The sequence below is a fragment of the Akebia trifoliata genome, unplaced genomic scaffold, assembly GCF_017979445.1.
Source record: "Akebia trifoliata isolate Shusen 1 unplaced genomic scaffold, ASM1797944v1 Contig00817, whole genome shotgun sequence".
Taxonomy (NCBI): Eukaryota; Viridiplantae; Streptophyta; class Magnoliopsida; order Ranunculales; family Lardizabalaceae; genus Akebia; species Akebia trifoliata.
This window is the reverse complement of record NW_028237237.1, coordinates 690-21759: the sequence shown is the minus strand read 5'-3', so window position 1 is coordinate 21759 and position 21070 is coordinate 690. Positions and strand designations below refer to the sequence as shown.

General features: G+C 34.4%; 2 protein-coding genes and 1 pseudogene across 2 annotated transcripts; all 3 read left to right on the top strand.

Moving 5' to 3' along the window:
- Positions 1-5069: 5069 nt before the first annotated feature.
- Positions 5070-5390, top strand: LOC147381024 (antimicrobial peptide 1 pseudogene; annotated as a pseudogene).
- A 5921-nt stretch (positions 5391-11311) lies between these two features.
- Positions 11312-11779, top strand: LOC147381023 (ankyrin repeat-containing protein NPR4-like). The gene has a single exon (XM_086430936.1). The coding sequence runs from the start codon at positions 11312-11314 to the stop codon at positions 11777-11779; it is 468 nt and encodes a 155-aa protein (XP_086287062.1).
- A 4757-nt stretch (positions 11780-16536) lies between these two features.
- Positions 16537-20824, top strand: LOC147381022 (uncharacterized). The gene is made up of 4 exons (XM_086430937.1): positions 16537-18538; positions 19560-20041; positions 20402-20551; positions 20711-20824. The coding sequence occupies exons 1-2, from the start codon at positions 18484-18486 to the stop codon at positions 19898-19900; spliced, it is 396 nt and encodes a 131-aa protein (XP_086287063.1). The 5' UTR covers positions 16537-18483; the 3' UTR covers positions 19901-20041; positions 20402-20551; positions 20711-20824.
- Positions 20825-21070: the final 246 nt, after the last annotated feature.

Sequence of the window (21070 nt, the reverse complement as noted above, 5' to 3'; positions counted from 1 at the left end):
AATGTCACTCCAGCGTTTTCCTTATCTCACTATCAATGCGTCAAATTCTGTGGGGATTGGGGACCTTTTCTTCCCTCAATAGCCTATAAATATGATATGGGAGAAGAATTCCATCACTGCCCAGACCCAAAGCTCATTATACTTCACCAAAAGGGTTAGGGTTTAGGGTTTAGTTAACAAACATGGCCCTTACAACAAGCCTTCTTCCATCTTTTTCTCTATTGCTATTGCAATGTTTTTTGTAGCACTGTTGAGCCATGTTGCGAATGCGAGTTATTTAACTGTGTGGCATGGTCCGGGGTGTAATAACCATGCCGAGCGTTATGAAAAATGTGGGTGCTCGCCCATTTTATTGCACGGAGGCTACGAGTTCACCTACGAAGGACATACTGCTCTGATGTACAACCGGCATGGATGCAAGGGTGATGTACATACCCGATTTGGCTTCAGTGTTAGCGGCTGCAGTCCGTTGGGATGGAAGAGTATGTTTATCGAGTGCTAGGATATTAAGCTAGATTTGTGGTGCGTGCAAGAATGTGTATAAAATAAATAAAGTATCACCATTATGATGATACATGTTAGGTCTTACGCTCTTAATTAGTAGGTTTATGATGACTAGTAAGATGGCCTAATTGAACAGTGGTTCAATCAGGTTCTACCAGATTTTGTAATAAAACCGGGTTCAATTTGTGAACTGCCCGTTTTTATGAATGTTATTCTTTTATTCTCACTCAACTTTAAAGACAGTAGAGTAGTGTTTGAATGATTTGATATTCCAGATAAGAATTTGAGAGCAACTTTTTTTTCTAAATTTTTTTTTTTAATTTTTTTAATGCAAGCATACAATGGGGGTGAAAGGAGAATTTTTTTATGCGATGAAGTGCAATTGATACAAGGTGATATGTAATTCTAATCCACTAATTTTAACTATTATTAAATAAGTGTATAGATGATTTTCTTTAAAGAAGAATAAAGACTGATGATTTTTGAACTTAGCTTGATAGCTGGAATCAAAACTCACTGACATGTAATGCGTAAAGAACCATATATTCTTTTGCTCGGGATACACAATTGAATCATTGGGATACACAACTGCAAATGTCAGGTCAGTTGTGTATGAGAATCTACGATTCTTTGTCCATGCCTAGTCAGTAAGTTTTTGAATTTCCCTGTCAGGTTGAGTTCAAAAATCAGCACTCAAGAATAAGAATAAATGAGGTTCTAACAAGAAGAATGAGGGGTGGGGTAGACAAAGTAGGCAGTGTTTCGTTATCTAGGATGAATGCTACTTTGCCTACTTTGTTTCTAAGAAATATAATTTGATACACTAAAAATATGATTTAACGATTTAATAACGTTTTCCAAAATGTCACGCCCTGGGTTTTGGAATCCGTGATTCAATCCATGATCCATAACCCGACCCACAGCCCTGAGCCCCCAGATCTGAAATATTAAATATGACATGTCTTCACATAGTCTAACAATGATAAAAAGAAATTGGACAAAATGCATATGGTATAATGGGTGATGAAATGAGCCAAATATTTCATCAAATAACAAATAATTCAATCACAAAAATAATTTTTATCATTAATTTTGGTCACTTTATCCTTGCAGACATGCAATGTATTCTCTTATTCATCTCAAGAATCATGCGAAGCATTTATTTCAATAATGACATCAAAAAAATTGTAATACCGTCTACACTCATCATTGGATTCCATATAGTTATCATCATTCTTTTGTAACAAATTCTTAGAAATCAATATCAACATTTTGATCATCCATTTTTTTGGGAAACCTTGAGAGTATCATTCCATCTCAGCCGTTGGTTTGATAAAGACATTTTCTTGATGCTATAAGATAAAATGTAAAACAAATAAATAATTAAAAGCTCACAAGGTTTTGTTTTCAACTGAATATCTTCGGAAAATACTGGCCACAGACGAAATTTGAATTATTGGTGTCAATGGGTATCGATTAGAGCTGGTTCTAATATGGAACGGGACTAATAGGAGCAGGAACCATTAGAGATTGGTAAATGAATTAAAGTACCCAAAACTGATTTATTGTCATTTATTTTACATTATACATGATTTAAGGTTTTTCTATATTTTAAAATTAACTTATTATAAAGTTTTTCAATTTTCATATAAAATAAGTATTGAAGCTTAATATGGGTCATCTCTTCTTAAAGTTTATTACTTGTAAAAGCTTAATATGGGTCATCTCTTCTTAAAGTTTATTACTTGTAAAGGAGATGAGTTTTAACTTTTGAAAAAAAAAGTCATTAAATCATAGTTTTAGTGTAAAAAATTATAATTAAGTTGATACTTGGTAGATAACATGTTATTTTTAAGAAGAAAATAAAAAGTTTATACTGATTTTGAAATATTTTTTTCCAATTCGAATTTTGAGAAATGGAATCGACCGGTACTAGTATTTTTGGCAATTCTGATTCCGATTCTACTTATTTTAGAATTCTAAAAAAATATAATGGTTATGGTTCTGATTTTCTTAGGAAGCGAACCAAAACTGACCCATTGACAACCTTAATTTGAAGCTCCTCATCAATCAAACGGCTGATGTGGAGGATATTCCTAGTGATTCCCACGAGAATGGATACTTAGGAAAATCACTTTTTTTTCTTTTTCTATGGGTAAACTGGACTTGAACCCATGACCTCAAAGTTGTTTGTGTAGAAAACCTGCGTTTTTCCTCTCACCCCACCCATAGGTTTGATAGCGAGACTCAAACGTGATTTGCAACAAGAAAATCCAATTTCTCGGCATTTCAACTATCATGTAGTTTTAGATCCGACCATTTGTATCCCTTATCCAAATAATATTGACTAATTCAAACATACTCAACGAGAGGCCAGCTAGCCTTACTGAGTTAGTAAATGTTTCCTTAGTCAAATAATATTTACTCAAAATATATAGCTGACATGAGCCTAACTAACCTTACCAAGTGAGTAAATGCTGTTTTATCCAAATAATAGACTTATTCAAACATGCTCAACTGTCGTTAGTACAACTAGCCTTACTAAGTTAGTAAGGATTTCACCCTTACCAAGGGTCCTTGGGTTCACTTTATGACATTTAAAAACATAATCCGACGCTTCAAGAGTGTAAAGGATAAAATTCTATGAAATTAAAATAATATATATATATATATTATATATATATGCAACAAACATTTTGGCCCAAAAGGGTTAGGGTTTAGTTAACAAACATGTAAAATAAGTATTGGAGCTTAATATGGGTCATCTCTTCTTAAAGTTTATTACTTGTAAAGGAGATGAATTTTAACTTTTGAAAAAAAAAAGTCATTAAATCATAGTTTTAGTGTAAAAAATTATAATTAAGTTGATACTTGGTAGATAACATGTTATTTTTAAGAAGAAAATAAAAAGTTTATACTAATTTTGAAATATTTTTTTTCAATTCGAATTTTGAGAAATGGAATCGACCGGTACTAGTATTTTTGGCAATTCTGATTCCGATTCTACTTATTTTAGAATTCTAAAAAAATATAATGGTTATGGTTCTGATTTTCTTAGGAAGCAAACCAAAACTGACCCATTGACAACCTTAATTTGAAGCTCCTCATCAATCAAACGGCTGATGTGGAGGATACTCCTAGTGATTCCCACGAGAATGGATACTTAGGAAAATCACTTTTTTTTCTTTTTCTATGGGTAAACTGGACTTGAACCCATGACCTCAAAGTTGTTTGTGTAGAAAACCTGCGTTTTTCCTCTCACCCCACCCATAGGTTTGATAGCGAGACTCAAACGTGATTTGCAACAAGAAAATCCAATTTCTCAGCATTTCAACCGTAATGTAGTTTTAGATCCGACTATTTTTTTCCCTTATCCAAATAATATTGACTAATTCAAACATACTCAACTGACGAGAGGCCAGCTAGCCTTACTGAGTTAGTAAATGTTTCCTTAGTCAAATAATATTTACTCAAAATATATAGCTGACATGAGCCTAACTAGCCTTACTAAGTGAGTAAATGCCGTTTTATCCAAATAATAGACTTATTCAAACATGCTCAATTGTCGTTAGTACAACTAGCCTTACTAAGTTAGTAAAGATTTCACTCTTACCAAGGGTCCTTGGGTTCACTTTATGACATTTAAAAACATAATCCGACGCTTCAAGAGTGTAAAGGATAAAATTCTATGAAATTTAAAATAATATATATATATGCAACAAACATTTTGGCAAAACATTTTTCAAAGCATGGGCTAGAGGTTTTGGAATGGGCTGATTTTTGGTGAGGATGATCTCTACGGTGAGGAGAGGAGATCATCCTTACCAAAAATCAGCCCATTCCAAAACTTCTAGCCCCAGTTTACAAGTTGAAAAATCGTGGACCATCCATTTTTTGTAAACCATTTTTGATGGGGTTAGAAGTTTTGGAATGGGCTGTTTTTTGGTGATGATGATCTCCTCACCATAGAGATCATCCTCACAAAAAATCAGCCCATTCCAAAACCTCTAACCCATGTTTTGAAAAATGTTTTGCCAAAATGTTTGTTGCTGAACATTTCCCTATATATATATATATATATTTCACTGTTAAATCTTAATTTTAAATTAAAAATTAAAATTAGGTGGAAGTTCAGTATCCGTCCATTTTCAAAACTTTGATCAAACTTAAAAGAATTTTTTTTTTTTTTTTTTTTTTTTTTTTTAAATTTCTCTTTTTATGGATATAAATTTTTCCATGAAATTTAGAAGGCTGTGGTGTAGGATTACTAATATGATAATCCATTTGAGTAAAATGACTCTTGGTAAAACTCATTAAAAGCCTATTATGTTAGTAAGGAAAATGTTCTCGATTTTAATTTTTTATTCAGGTTATCATTATTCAACAATATTTTTAGATCTCCTAGATTAGATATCATTATCCCGCAAGTACGGTGGGACATTTTCTTCCCTATTTAGCTTATAAATATAGTATTGGAGAAGAATCTATCAGTGCCTCCCTCGACCCAAAGCTTATTATTGTACTTGATCAAAGAGCTAGGGTTTAGAACAAACAGTCTATCTGCCATGGCCCTTAACAACAAGCCTTCTACCATCTTCATCTCCATTGCAATTGCATTGATTTTTGTAGCACTTGTAAGCCATAACGCAAATGCGAGTTATTTAACTGTGTGGCATGGTCCGGGGTGCAATAACCATGCCCAGCGTTACGAAAAATGTGGGTGTACGCCCATTTTGTTACACGGAGGCTATCAGTTCACCTATGATGGAAAAACTGCTCTCTTGTTCAACCAGCGTGGGTGCAATGGTCCTGTAGATACTCGGTTTGGCTTCAGTGCTGGCGTGTGCACTCCCATCACATGGAAGAGTATGTTTATCGACTGCTAGGTTAAGCTATTGCTTTTACTTTTACGTAGATTTGTTGTGCGTGCAAGAATGAAATAAAGTATCAACATATGATGATACTTGCTATGTCCTAGGCTCTAGTTAGATTAGTGACTTAGTAAGATGAGCCACTTAGTCAATGGTTCAATCAGATCGTAAAGATGGTAGAATACTGCTTGACTGATTTGAAATTTCAAATAAAAAGAGTGAGTGCAATCTTTTTTTCTTGAGTAATCTTACCCTCATTTTTTTTTAGACGCCCGCCCTCATGCGTTCCGTAGATCCTTTGTTTCAGAATACACACGAGAAAAGGTTTATAGTTCTGTAACTGCCATGTCAGGGAGCGTATGGGGGCGTCTAAAAAAAGAGCATCAAATTATCCTTAAGTCTTTTTTTCTTTAGATTGCAAACATACAAATTGAGTGCAAGGAGAATTTTGTATGTGCTGAAATGCAATCGATACTAGATGATCTGTAAGTAGTAACTCTATTTTTAATTATTTAATAAATATTGTAAATCAGTCCAACCAATTGAATCTGAGGTCTAGTCGAATCCAACGTATTTGATAAATTTCTGATCCAATCAACAGTGGGATTTTTAAAACATTGCTAGGGCATTCCCATCATATGTATAGCACCTCTTTGTGAATTGTGATGTCTAAACGATACTTCTTTCTCTTGAAGTTTGGGCAGTCATTAAATTGGTTCAACCAAAGCCAAAAAATGTGAGTGCTACCACTTGATCAAGCTGACAATTTGGGCTGGTCTAACCCTTAATTACTTGACCCACTCAATCCCACCTTTTGTCGGGTTTGGATTAGGGTTCGATTTTGGTTGAGGCCTTTGGGCAACTTGATCCAACTTGAGGCTGAAATACATGCAAATTATATATATGTTGTTTATAAATGCATTGCTTATATAAACAAATTAAGGTTATGTCATGAACCGAACTCATCCAATCTAATACCAACTCGGACATTTTCTGTGGTCAAGTTGAGCTATTCAAGACTTTGATGATAACCCTACCTAGAACGACAATCAGAATGCATGCTCAAACATTATACTCGCAGTCTACCAATTTCAAAACTTGAAGAAGATCAATAATTTTAAGAGAGAGAGAGACGGACGATAAGAGATGATTTTCTTTAAAGAAGAATAAACCTTAGAATAAGAATAGATGAGGTTTTAACAAAAAGAACAAGAGATTGGGATTGGCGAGTTAGACAGGTATTCTGTAAACAGTGAACCGGGTCATATCTGGGCTTTGCGCAGTCCCTATACTATGGTCTTAGTGTGTACCCTCGTAGGTGGCTCCTAAGGAATTAATGCTCATACTGGGTATTGAAATCACAACCTACAGGCATTAACTACTTATCGGTCTAAAATTACCATTGAGCCAATCCCTAGGATTTATATTATTATTGTTATTATTATTCATTACTGATGTAAAAATTGCAAAAGTCAATCTCCGAAAACTAGAATACTAACCAAAATAAAACAACTTCAACTTTTCTTGATAAGACTCAAATCCTAAATCTGTGTACTTTAAAATGATCACGAAAAAGCTCTTATTAGTACTGGAAACAAAGCTTAATGGGCTAAAAGAAGTCCATATTTTGCTTCACAAGGTCTAGTCTTCCCGGTTCCACTTACAAATAACAACTTTACTTAAAGCCCATCTCACAAAATTCAAATCCTGGAATGGAAGACTCGCGGGCCCAACTTTACGAGCTTTTTTGCACCACCCAAAGACACCCTTGTGTGGGTCTTTAGACCAGCTACTAACAGGCCATGAACCTCTTTTCTTCACCACTATATGAGAATGTGAGAGAGAGAGAGAAGAAGAAGAAGAAGATCAAAGAGTTTGAAGACTGGTTTTCAAGTATTAGTACCCATTTTATCAAGTATTAGTCTAGGAAGGATTTTTGAAGTGAAAATTCCATAATTACCCCTTCAACAATTTTTGAGGTTTAAAGAAACATGTTTATTTTAAAATATTTGAGGTACTCCTATGTTCTAAGATTAATGACATGCCTCTTGACTAAGGCCATCTCTTATAAAACAATGAAAAAAATGATCTAAATGAAGAAGAAAAAAAATCCTTGTTTTCTCTTCTTAAGTCTAGTAAATCTTTAATACACATAGATAATGTTGATGGAGATGAGTATGGTCACCATCATCATCTTCAAACTGATTTGATCTATGTATTTTAGATTTATTAAAATATATAAATACTTAAAACATAATTTTAAAACTCAACTTGAATGTTCATCAAATTGATTCAACTGAAAAATCAACAAGTCAACTTAAATGTGTCAAATAAAATTATATTAAATTTATGACTAATTTTTAATAAATAAAAAATTTTATTTTTATTTTTCACAGAAATATTAATAATCAAATAAATTGATCAAGTTTTTTATTTGACTCGGTATATTTTTTAAATCAAACCACTTTGTAAAATTGTTAAAAGGATATTTCAAGTATTTTTCTTTAAAAAAATCTTGAAAAGATCCTTACTAGGTTAATATTTTATTAAGTGAGACTTAAATGATCCGTATTCTTTACTAGGGGACGATTCGATACATATTCTCAATAAAGAGTCCTTCACAGTCATTGTCCCTAATTTATTTAGGTTTTGTTAACATATGCCCTACAAGCACACATTAAGGTGCATTAAATACACCTTTGAAATAAACATTTGAGGATATTTTTGATAAATTCTTTTAGGGCCATTTTAGTACAAAAATCAATTTTCAAGGTGTATTTAATTGATTTAACATGTGCCCTTAAAAACATGTAAACGAAAGAGTTGTGCTGCAATGACATTAAAATTGATATCGTTTCGCACATTGCTAACATGGAGGTGCCCACATAACCATTGATGGTTTTAACTTGTATGTTAAACATCTATGGTTCCGTACACACATCTATACTTTCAACTAATTACATGCCCCATTTGTTTCAACTCCCTCACCTCTCTCCACATTTGCCCCCACACCTTCACCTCCCTCCATTTATATTTTCCAGCACAAATAATTTTTTCACCATTCAAAGGTCTTCAACGATACAACTAACCATAGTTTGCCCCCATTACAAGAAAATCCTGGCTCCGCCCCTGCTAATATATCAAGGTATGTTGTATTTCTTGATTAATTTTAGTGATTGTAGTTGGTTTCTCTGATTTATTTCCACCATTTGTTTTTTTTTTCTTTTAGTTTGTATCTTTTATTTGATAGTGATTTAATTTGTAAACATTTTTTTAATGACGGGATTCTGGACCTGTAGGCCCAACTAGCATTAGAGCACCATATCTTGCCCAAATCCCCCGGGTACATGCAATAACCCCAAAAACCATACATACTAGGTAACTAGGGATAAATCCCTATGGATGGCCAACGAGAGGATTGAACTCAAAACCTCTCCCTTTTTTGAGGGATGCCTTAGCCACTACACCTAACATTTGTTGGTTTGTAAACATGTTTTTGCATTATTAAAATCTCTTGATGTCTAGTGGAAAAAAATATATAACTCATTGTTGCTTATGGGTCAACCACTTGCAAGATCCAACGTTTTGTTGTCTTACCAAAAATGCCTTCATTTTTTTGCACATAAAAAGAAGATGAAGAATAGAATAATCATTATTTATTGGTCTCCTTTGATCCAAAGAATCTCTGAATCTCACTGATCAAGCTCTGATATCCCAAGAGCCTATGAATCCATGGTTTTCAAGCTTCTATTTTGAGCTTTTGAATCCACAGTTATCAAGCTCATCTGGCTTATAGATACTCAATCCGAATTTAAGGCCTAATAGAGATTACCACAAAGGAGTTGACATTGAGTCTGATTACTGTTTCATTGAAGATCACATTGATCATTTTAAGAATAAAATCTTATGAGCTTCAGCCATAGCCTAAATCAAACATACCCCAATTTTTGACCATCTAAGTTTTTAGCATGTCTCACATCCTTCTTCATTTGTACACGTATGGGTATATCATCGAACATCTATCCCCGACAGACAAAAAGTATACAACTAGTCATCTCATTAACAACATGAAAACCAATAAGTCTTCATCAACAATCATGTTCTTCAATGGCAACAGATCTTACAAGACGGAAGCAATACAGCATGTGATGTCAACCCAACCAGTTGAGATGGGGGTACACAGATGAGATTGGCGTGTATCTAACACTTATGGCAAGTTTTGACAATTTGGTGACAATCAGCTTCCATGGTTGGCCAATAATACCCTTGTCGCATTATTTTCTTGGCTAACATCTTCCCGCACATGTATGGTCCACATTCTACGGAATGCAAATTTCAACATCAAGGAGATCTTCGATCCTTATGAGTTTGAGGGAGTGGGATCTCCATGAGGTTGAGGAAGTGTATTGGATTATAAAATAAATATACATGAGATGCATCAAATCACACATAAAAAAAAATTTCTTAAACTAATTTTCTCAAAATATTTTTCTTCTTGCTACTAGTTACCAACCTATGTTAAGCAAGCTTACTTGTTTGTGCATGGTAGTGCTACAAAGGTTGAATCATTCATTTTGGAGCGTCACAAAACAACTAGGTATGCAACCTCCACCATCACCACTACGTACTTAAGCTTGAATCCATTTTTCCCCTTTTCATTAAATTTTTGTTGATTGCAGTGCCAGGCATCAAGCAAATTTATAACACCAAAGTGAAGCATACCCAAGCATTGGAACTTGTGAAATGCATTTGTGCTCAAATTTCACTTTTGAATACTCAGTGGGAGATGGATAGGTTACTAACTGTACCGGTCCTGCAAGCTGCAGAGTGTGGAAATTTGGAAGTAATAACCACATGCATTGAGGCTAGTCCTTCTGGATATATGGCTAAGTACAGAGATACTTACCTTACCATTTTTCATATTGCTATAAGAAATCGCCAAGAAGAAGTTTTCAACCTTATAGAAAGGATGAATCCACTTGTTGTTATGGCCCAATTTATAGACATTAATGGTAACACCATCCTGCATTATGCAGCAATACTAGGACCTACCTCTAAACTTGACGCAGTTTCTGGTGCAGCACTACAAGTACAAAGAGAGATTCAATGGTACCAGGTGAGATTTTTCTCAAGTTGCTCGAAATATGAAAATTATTATTATTTCACAAACAACGAATTGGGATATCGTTTTCATATGTATAGTTATAGTGGTGGCAACCTTTTTCCTTCACCCTCCGACACCTTGAGATCATCAATGTGTTGTTTCAATTTGTTGTAGTAGCTATCATCTTTGCCTGTTATCGTCCTGAGACACAAGTGTGGAACCTATTAAAGTGCCTTCGATGCTTATATTAGTAGCCCCTTATAAACTCATTCACAAGAAATACCTATATATTTTCTTCTAATCCTTCTTTTGCGATTTATAGAGTTTCTTTTATTAAAAGGGGATTCCTTACACTACAGTAAAATAGGGCTATAAGAAACTGATTTCAAGAGAGAAAGAGATCAGCGGAGATGAGAGAGAGACTGTCTTGGAGTTTCAGACGAGAGAGAGCCTGTTTCGAGTTTGAGACGCGAAGTGCAAAATAAAGACAATAGCGACGGTCAAACCTTGACCGTCACTGAACGTTGTTGCAATAGGTGATTTTTCCTGTAGTGTTATGTATGATCCTTCAAATATCTGGAACTATCTATATCCTAGATGTTCTCCATTTATTGCATCCTAAGTCTGTTAAGTTACCTTTTAGCTTACTCTTTTGTGATAGATAATTCATGTCTTGTTCACTTTGGCACTATACTTTGTTGTGTAGGAGACCGAGAAAATTATACAACCTACATATAGAGAATTGAAAAATAATTATGGAGAAAGTCCTAGAGTTGTGTTTACAAAAGAGCACAAAGTCTTGATTGAGAAAGGAGAGAAGTGGATGAAAGACATGGCATCGTCATCCATGGTTGTAGCCACTCTAATTGCTACAGTGGTATTTGCAGCAGCCTTTACAGTTCCAGGTGGCAACAACAATGACGAGGGCACCCCCATTTTTCTAAAAGAGAAACGGTTTATGATTTTTGCCATTTCAAATGCACTAGCACTCTTTTCGTCATTGACTTCACTGCTAATATTTTTGTCCATTCTCACATCTCGCTACGCGGTAGAAGATTTCCTCAAGTCACTTCCTCAGAAGTTGATAATTGGTCTTGCTACTCTTTTCTTCTCAATAGCGGCCATGATGATAACATTTAGTGCCACATATTTTATCATGCTTGGGCATCATTTAGCGTCGATCGCCCTTCTTGTTGCTTTACTTGCTAGTGTCCCTGTGACCTTGTTTGCATGGTTCCAATTTCCCCTCTTTATTGAAGTAATTCGCTCAACATATGGTTTTGGCATCTTCAATCGTTAGAAGGTTAAGTACTTTTATTAGTGTCAACCTCTTCTTTTTTTTATTTCACACTCGCATATCACGTCAAATGTACATTTGAGATGGGTGTATATTCCTCGGGATTCTCAAGTAAGTGGATCCTAAATAATATGTGAATAGTCTCTGGTTCAGATTTTAATGCTATTTATCTTCAGAAATTGGATTTATGATTGTTTGTTAGGCTTATTTGAAATTGATTATTGCTTTTTGTGGGGGTTGATTTGGATTCAATACATTATTATTTGGATTCCTATTTTTAATAGTTCAAAACAACTTATAATTTAAGAAAAAATTATGTTCTCAAAACTCTTCTCTTTCTTGGCCATGGCCCTTGGCAAGATCTTTTGAAAATTAAAATTATTTAGAATATATAAGTTCCTCCTTCAATGTTTCAATGCTGCACTCTGCGAGTCATTGATTTATTTGGAAATGGCATAATGCGAAGTTTTTGTGGCGTCTTTACTGGTCAATTTCGTAATTATTTGCCTTAGGAGCAGTTTTTGTCTTTGTACGGGTTTATATATTTATAGGAAACTCGATTAAGAGCTTTCTATGAGATGATTTCAGTTTTTTTTAAGAGGAAGAAAGATTGTCTGATTGTAAACCTTGTTTTCACGATAATTGTGAAAGGACGTCATCATCGATGATGGACAAAGACAATCTTGCTGAATAATGTAAATTTTTGTGTCTTATTATTTGATAGTTATTATGGTTTCTTAAACTCGATCTTCAACAACCTCCATTTAAAAGGAAATTCCCAGCGGAGAGGCCTTTTTTTTTAAGCGAAAGAGAGAGTTCTCCTTCGTATTATTCTTTGAATTTCCAAATAAGAAGAAACTGACGGCAACCACCAATTAAATAGCATATTAGCCAACTACATTTAATTTCAGCCAACCTTTCAAAACTACAGTGTGTAAAATTAAGGGATCCCCTGAAGCCACTGATCAATTATCATTGGGCGGAAAAAAATGTTTAAATTTAACGAGCATAAAAAGATCGAACTGATTTTGGGGTCATGGAATACTCTGTTTCTTCCTTCCTATTAATTGCAATTTTAGTATAAAATGCCCCCACATATTCAAACCGGGCTTGAAATTAATTGATCATCAGCCAACAATCCATGGTTGTTCATGCCATGCACTGTCCAAGTAAGGGTTGAGGAGTGGGAGACCAATACTAGTAGCTGTCAAATCATATATACATATAATTAACCATTTTGAGAGAGAGAGAGAGAGAGAGGCATTGGATGATCATGATCCCTACACATTCTATACAACTTGTAACAAAAAAAACACTTGATTTTTCTTCCAAAATCATAGGAGAGGGACCTTTTGTTTTTTTTTGTTTGTTCCTAGAATGCTTCGACTCATTTAATTATTTTAGGACAATTGACTTGTAAATTTAAAGACTTTATCCACTACCATAGACAAAGACGAATGGTTTTAGGAGGAAAAATAATGGTTTTTAATTACAAATTGAAGAAGACAAGCATTATGTTGTTTTCTATTTATCTATTAGAGAAGACAAAAGTTAAGGGCATGTCACGAAAATATTGGGGTAGGTACCTACACGCATAAATTTCTCAAGTAAATATGTGTTTTGTATACCAGTACCCAATCTCTATACATAGAATCAATAGATACCCACTAAACATTGCAAAAAATATTTCGATATTGAAATACCGAAATAAAATTTTCACATACAATTTTCTTCATATGAATTGACTTAGAGGTGTTATTAGGATTACGAAACAATAAAGATCATAGTTTAAATTCCGTTGAAATCTTTTCCAGATGCAAAAGAAGAAAAATATATATAGAGAGAGAGAGAGAAAAGAGAGAGAGAGAGAAGAAGAAGAGGGTTCAATATCCTTTTGCGTGGCTACAAAGAGAAATGTCAATTTTTAAATGGGTACACGATTAATTGGGTAAGTTGAGCATTTTAAAAGGGTGCAATTCCCTTTAAAAAAAAGTGTATTTAAAAAATGGGCTACTATTGCCACACCAATTCCTTTGGTATGAATAAAAATTGCGGTGGCAATAACAACTATCTTTAAAAATCAACAATGGGTCAACTATCTTTCTTTGCCACTTCTCTTCGTATTAGTTAGACTTTTAAGAGGCGAGACTCGAGAGCCCATTTCCGTATTTTAAAGGGTAATTTACAGACACTCCAGGTTCTATTAAAATGTTACAATTAAGAAAAAAATATTTATTTTCCACCTTTGGTTTTGATCATAACATCTTCACTTGTACCTGCCTTGATTTGATTAATTTCTCATATCTACTTTATCTTCAAATTCTATATCAATAAAAAGAAAATAAATGAAATTATTATTATTATTATTTTTTTAAGTCTAGAAGACTTTGCCAAACACTTAAATGGCCAACGACTTAAAAAGGAAAAAAAAAAAAAAATTCAAGGATTGTCAGATAAAACCAAAGTTTTTATTCCAAAGATTGATGACATAGGATTTGGTGGGAAAATCAAAATTATTTCTGGATAAAAATAAAAGTTTATCAAATAATGTTGAAAATGGTATATTTTAGGAGTGCTGGCTGGAGCAATAGCAGGGTATTGAGGTTTAGGTTTGTTAGTGGATCCAAGTCGATTTGGGATTAATCCAATTATGATAAATTCAATCCAATAATAATTGAATTGTGTTTGGAATGTTTCAAATCGAAATCGATGTACAAAAACTTAAATAAACTTCATATATTTAAACAAAGAGTCGTGCTGGAGTAACATTGACATTGACATCATTTCATGCATTGGTGTGTACAGAGCCATAGATGCTTCTCACTCATATCTGGATGAAAAGCAACTATTGTTCTGTACACACATCCACGTTAGCAATGTGTGAAACGATGTCATTTCAATGTTACTTCAACATTTTCTTTATACAAAACATATAATATAATTTACAAACTTTCTCACATTCTACCTAATTGGGGTATGGTTGATCTAATCCATAGACATGCCACCTAAGAGTATGTATAAGGGAATAAGGTGTTTATAGATGTTATAGCAACCAAGATATTAAATATATAGTAATATAAATTCTAAGATTAATGTTGGAGTGACCTCAATGGGAGACACATAGGAGACATCTTGACGTGGTGGCGTGTGCATGCTCGTGGATGCGTTTATTTGGGATACGAATAAAATGCATTCACAGACATACATACGGAGGACATCTTGACGTGATGGCGCGCATGCCCAAAGATGCGTTTCTTTGGACATGCGCGCGACACCACGTCTGGGTGTCCCCTGTTGATGTCTCTCCATCACGACTCAAATTCTAATTATCAATACTCCTATGAAAGATTGTTGTTCCCCATTTAGGATTTTCTGGTAGGGTGTATACCCAACCTCCAATTAGTTTTCAAAAAAATGTAATTATTAGTACTTTTTTCTATAACTATTAATTTATTGGTAAAAGAAAAAAAAAAGAGTAAGATAATTTAGAATAGAGTCGTGCTAGAGTGACCTAAAGATTGTACCTCACATCACACATCCTGATGTGAAAGTGTGTAGGAACAATAGATACTTTTGACACATATTTCGATGAAAAGCATCTATGATTCCTACACATCACGTTTGGATTTTGTGTATAAAGGGTTGAGATCATGTGTTTTTTTTTCATGAGTCAGTTCTTAGGAGTCAAACAGATCCCAACCCTTCACTTAATTACCTTTTAATTCTTTAATTCATGATCTGAACCCTACCTTCCTTTCTTTTTCTTGGGGCTAGATTCGTGGGCATAAATAATTTATCATCTATTCTCTCCCGGAAAGAAAAGAATTTTACCCTGAGGTACGTATATCTGCACTGATCACTATTTTATTTTTTTCTTCTATTCTCTCTCCTCCGATCTGGCTCGGACTTGTTTCAATATTATCTATAAGAATATCGCTGGTGTCTGTTGATTTTCTTGATGAACTTTTTTTTTAAAATTCTTCCAGATCGTTAATTTGCTTGAAGGGTCAGGAAACATAACTCGGCCAAAAGGATGTTGTCGTCAGAGAAGCGTGTTTTTGTTTTCTGTTAGAAATCCACTCTCCATGAAACAACAAACCAGAAAATTGTTCAAATGTGCTGCAGCAGGAACATACACGTGGCTAGGAATCAATATCGGGGACAGAATTAAGGTTTTTTTATTATTTATTTGCTAACCCAAATTGTCATAATTCCACAACATCTCAAGGGTTTCGAGTGGGCTTGAAATCAGGTTGCCTGACTTTTGAAGTATTTGGGGGAAAAAAAAGTTAAGCAGGTACGTTATGTTTAATTTCTGCTACTTGTGGGGAAAATGGTAATTTAATTTTATGCTATATTTAATGATTTTTATTTATTCATCATTTTCTTTTCATGTAGAACTTGTAAGATGGACCTTCAGAGAATTGAAATTCTTTAGTAAATTTTTCAATGATAAAATAAATGATTCATCTGTCCTATTCAACTCATAGTAAAAGTTTGCAACTTGTTACCTTTTTCGAATTATCCATACTTTACTTTTTTCCGGAATTAAATAAATAAAAAATATTTGCTGCAATTTGGGGGGTAAAAAAAAAATTACTCTTTATTTTTATAAAAAAGAATTCTATCTCAATATCGCATTATGATATTCGCTCTTTACACTAAAATGTTTAACTGATAGACAATCATTAACAATTGTTTACTATAAAATCTTAAAATTATTGATTAACAAGTTTTTTTTTCTTCACTCCATTCATCTCTTCTTTCTCCTATCCGAGTCTTGGTAACTCAATTAAGTAAGAATGTGTTTTTGCCTTATGAAGATTTGTACTAATAGTACAATTAATCATGGTTTAAAGAATCGTTTTGTTCCGTAATGTCTCCTACAACACATTTTGGTTTTTCAACTTGTGACGAAACTACATGGAAGTTGAAACATACGAAATTTCTTTCAATGTCTCTTACTTTTATCTTTTTTGCGAGAGATATTTATTTATTTATTTATTTTTTTAAGGTCTCTTCACTTCTAATTTATCAGTCCTAGACTTTGGTCTTCTTTAAAAGATTGAGTCAAGTCATTTACATCAGTACCCCCCCCCCATATGTTTAGGTAAATATGAGCAGTCAGTTCAGCATATGTATGAAGGGCATAGAAACAAAAGATCTTTTTCATTGAGATTCACAAGAAAAGATGTGCGGTTATGTGACCTAGCCACGTCAGCCAAATACCAAAACTACTTGCATTCATCATTATTCTTTTTCTTAAAGTTATAAATAAGAATAATAATTTTCTAACTAAAAAGTCTTCACTCAATTGATACTCGGTTGACATGACATAGACACAATCATAGATCCCGTTCCTCGGGATACATAATTACATTTTTATGGGGATGTGTATTTGTGTATCCCAAGAAATATGATATATGATTCATGTCCGTGCCACATCAGCCGAGTATTTTCCTGATTGAAGACAATCTAATTAGAAAATTAGCCCTCTTATAATAATCACTAAGAGCCCGGAAAACTTAATATTTTGGATTAAGTATAGAGCCCTTTGTTTTGGTGATTATTCGACGTACCCTTTGGGATTTAGATACACCTTTAATTTGAACGTGTTGCCCTCATCAAACTCTTCCTCCAATATTAGGTGATTTAGAAATTCTTCCCTACAGTTTGGTGAATATTTGTGATGCCCCACTTAACTTTTCAATCTAATGACATGTCCCCTTTCTCCTTTTAAGCTCTATAATAAAATCTTCTACTTCTTAAACAAAAATTGGGGAATATTTGAGATGCCCCCCCCTTTGTTTTCAAAATGATCACTCGCCCTTTTAACGTTGTTCTTTTCAGATTTAAAAAAAGAAAAAAAGAAAAAAAGGGGGTTAAATACCTCATTTTCAACATGAAGTAAATTAATTTTAATCATCAATCAATTGTTTTGATTATTGTCCAAATCCCTGGTAGAAAATCCTAGAATCTTGGAAACTGTGCCCAGCACAACGCTGGTGTGGCAGTGTGCAGAAAATCATAGATTTTTAGTCTTGTATCTCGAGGAAAAAAAGTTATGATTCTTTGTCTATTACCACGTCAGAACTGTGTCAAGAAAGTCAGTTTAGAACAACTCTTAATATATTTATCATGACAACCATTCCAAACTGACTTGCCAAAACACTGAGTTGACGTGGATTCCTTAGATACGAGTGAAAGACATCTATGGTTCTTTGTGTTCCCATCAGCTTGGTCTCTAACATAGGGTCTGTCCTAAGAAGGCAGTTTAGCATTTTTTTTTTCTCTTTGGAAAATGCTGAACTGACTTCATGCGTTCAACATTCCCTTACGTGGTAGTAGGTAAAGAACCATAGATTTTCTGACTGGTATCTGAAGGAAAATAATCTATGACTCTTTATCCACTGCCACATCCCCCATATGTTGAATGCAGTGTCCAAGAAAGTCAGTTTAGAACAACTCTTTTTCTTATCATAATGACGACTTGATCAGACAATTCCACGGTTCCTTTATTATTATAGGTTAAAAGGTTGACTTGGGAAAGCCTCTTTTTTTTTTTTTTAATGAAACTTGTATGAGATAAGATAGAATCTGCGTGACAACTAGAAAAAAGTTATAATTAATCAATCAATTAAGGGCGAATCTTGGCTATTTAAGTAGACTCACTCACTCTCTCCACCACTCCCATTGTCGATCGCAAGATGGATACCTCGTCGTCCCAACATGATGGTCAAGAAGATTATAATATCAAGCATGGTAATGAAACTAAATTAATTTGCTTTAGTTTGTGATTGTTGAATAGTTTTATCCCCAAACTTTTCTTTTAAAATCAATCAAAGGTATACTAAATCGACTATTTCGAGTCGTGATAATCTGACTCTCCTGATGTGGGGTGTGCCAAAACCATAGATTTCGAATACACAACTGCACATATTTATGGAGATGTGTGGTTGTGCATCCTGAGGGATAAAATCTATGGTTCTGACACACACTCACGACTCCCTTGGGGAATCGATTGAGTATGTCACATGGGGGAGTCATATCATCACCGCTCTTTCTGATATGAGTCGTGATAATATGACTCGCCAGGTGCCATACTAAATCGACTCCCTGAAGTGACAAGTTTTGGAATAGTAGATATGTACGCCTTGGGATACACGATCACACTTTCCCATAAAAAGTGTATCCCGGGGCTTATAGGTCTACGGTTCCTGAACATGTCCACATCAGGGAGTTGATTGAGTATGCCATCTAGGGAGTCATATCATCGAGACTCTTCCAATATTGTGAGTTGCGGCCAGAGTGCTAAGTTCAAAAATATATTAGAGCGTTGTTCCTATGTTGCTTTCCTTTTGCTTCAATCTTCAGCTAAAAATTATATGAATCCCCTTAATTTGTAGATCAGTCTGACTAGACTTACCAAGTTAATAAGGATTCCACCCTTCGTAAGGGTCCTTGGGCTCACCTTGTGGCATCCAAAAAACATTGATGGGATTGCTTCAGGTGTAGAGGACAAAATTCTGTGAACTTTTTGCGGGGGAAAAAAAAATCAACCTTGAATTTTAATTTTAAATTTTGGAGTTCAGTGGAAGTTTAGTAACCGTCCAGATTTTAATTTTTTAAATCTGACTTTTTCCATGAAATCAAGAGGGCTATAGTGTTGGGTTGCCAATGTGGTAATCGATTTTAGGAAAATGACTCTTAGTAAGGCTTAAAATCAGATTTTGAGTGAATGGTTGTATGTTAAATTTTAATTTTCTTGATTATTATTTGACAGACTCAAAGAACTACATTCCTCTGCACAAAGCCGCAATGAAAGGGGATTGGAAAAGAGCCAATGAATTCTTGAGATCAGATCCGACCGCGTTATTAGAAAATATTGAACTTGGTGCAAGCACAGCTCTCCAAATTGCAATACGTGCAGGGCGCATATTGTTTGTGGAGAAGTTGGTGCAATTGATGCCCAAAGATGCTTTGGAGCTGCAAGACGGTGATGGCTTGACCGCTCTTCACATCTCAGCTACTTCGGGGAAAGTTAGTACAGCACGTGCCTTGGTGAGAAAGAATCCCAACTTACCACAAATATGTAACAGAAGAACGAGATGCCAATCGTTCTAGCAGCTAAGTTTGGTCATAAGGACATGGTACGATATCTTTATTCCATAACAAGAGATGAAGATCCTAAATATCATTGTAGTCCTTATGAAGGCAGACATGGTGTTGCGCTTCTTAACTATATGATACTTGCTGATATTTATGGTACGTCCTTATTACCACAACCAATTCAAGTGTACCAATTGCAATGTGAGGCATAAGGATTTTACTCAATGGGGGTCATGTCTGAGGTAGGGTTGTCAATTAATAATTAGATGATCGACCTCATATGATAAAATTAAAAATAATAAACATCATATATTTAAACAAAATACATAATATTATTTATGTACGGGTTGTTTGTTTGTTTGTTTATTTTTTTTATATTGTGCGTATCCCCAGCCCACCTTCAACCAACCCCATTGATGAATCCCAAGAGGAGAAAATCACTTCCTAGTAATGTTATCTGTCTATAAAGAGGTGTCAACCAAGACTAACGATCCATTTTCTCTGATCCTTGTGTAGATGTGGCCCTCCTTCTAATCCAGAAGCAACCAAGCTTAGCGATAACTGAAGATTATTGGAACCGAACACCACTCCTCATGTTGGCTAAAAGGTCCTCAGCTTTCAAGAGTGGAAGTCATCTGGGACTTTGGCAAGGTTACATCTATTCATGTTAGTCTCTCAATACATATCCCAGCCTTTATATTTTTGTTTCTTTCCATATCCTTTTTATTTGGAAAACTTATATTCGTGATTTTTAAAATCATTGGAGATTGAGATGCCATGATTGATATGTGCTTTCTTTTTTTCAATTGTATTTTGTGTGTCAAGTGATTCCTGTAGGACAAGCATTGACTCCAAACCATCATAAAAGTGGAGATATAGAGAATCCCCCATTGCGCTCTAGTGACTACACTTGCAGCTATTTGACCCAAATATATCAAGGTATGTTGTATGTCTTGGTTTTAGTGGTTCAAATAATTAGATGTATAATTATATTAGATCTTGTAGTTGGTTTCCTCTTGATCTGATTCGTGAACAAATTCTTGTGTTGTGTGTGATTTCTATTCTCTTTTCTACCTCATTTTTCACATAACAACCATCAATCATGGTGGTAATTATTGTTTGACCATTGAAAGATTGATTTTTTTTGTTTTTTTGGAAGGTAACCGGGGTTTAAGTGGACCCCAG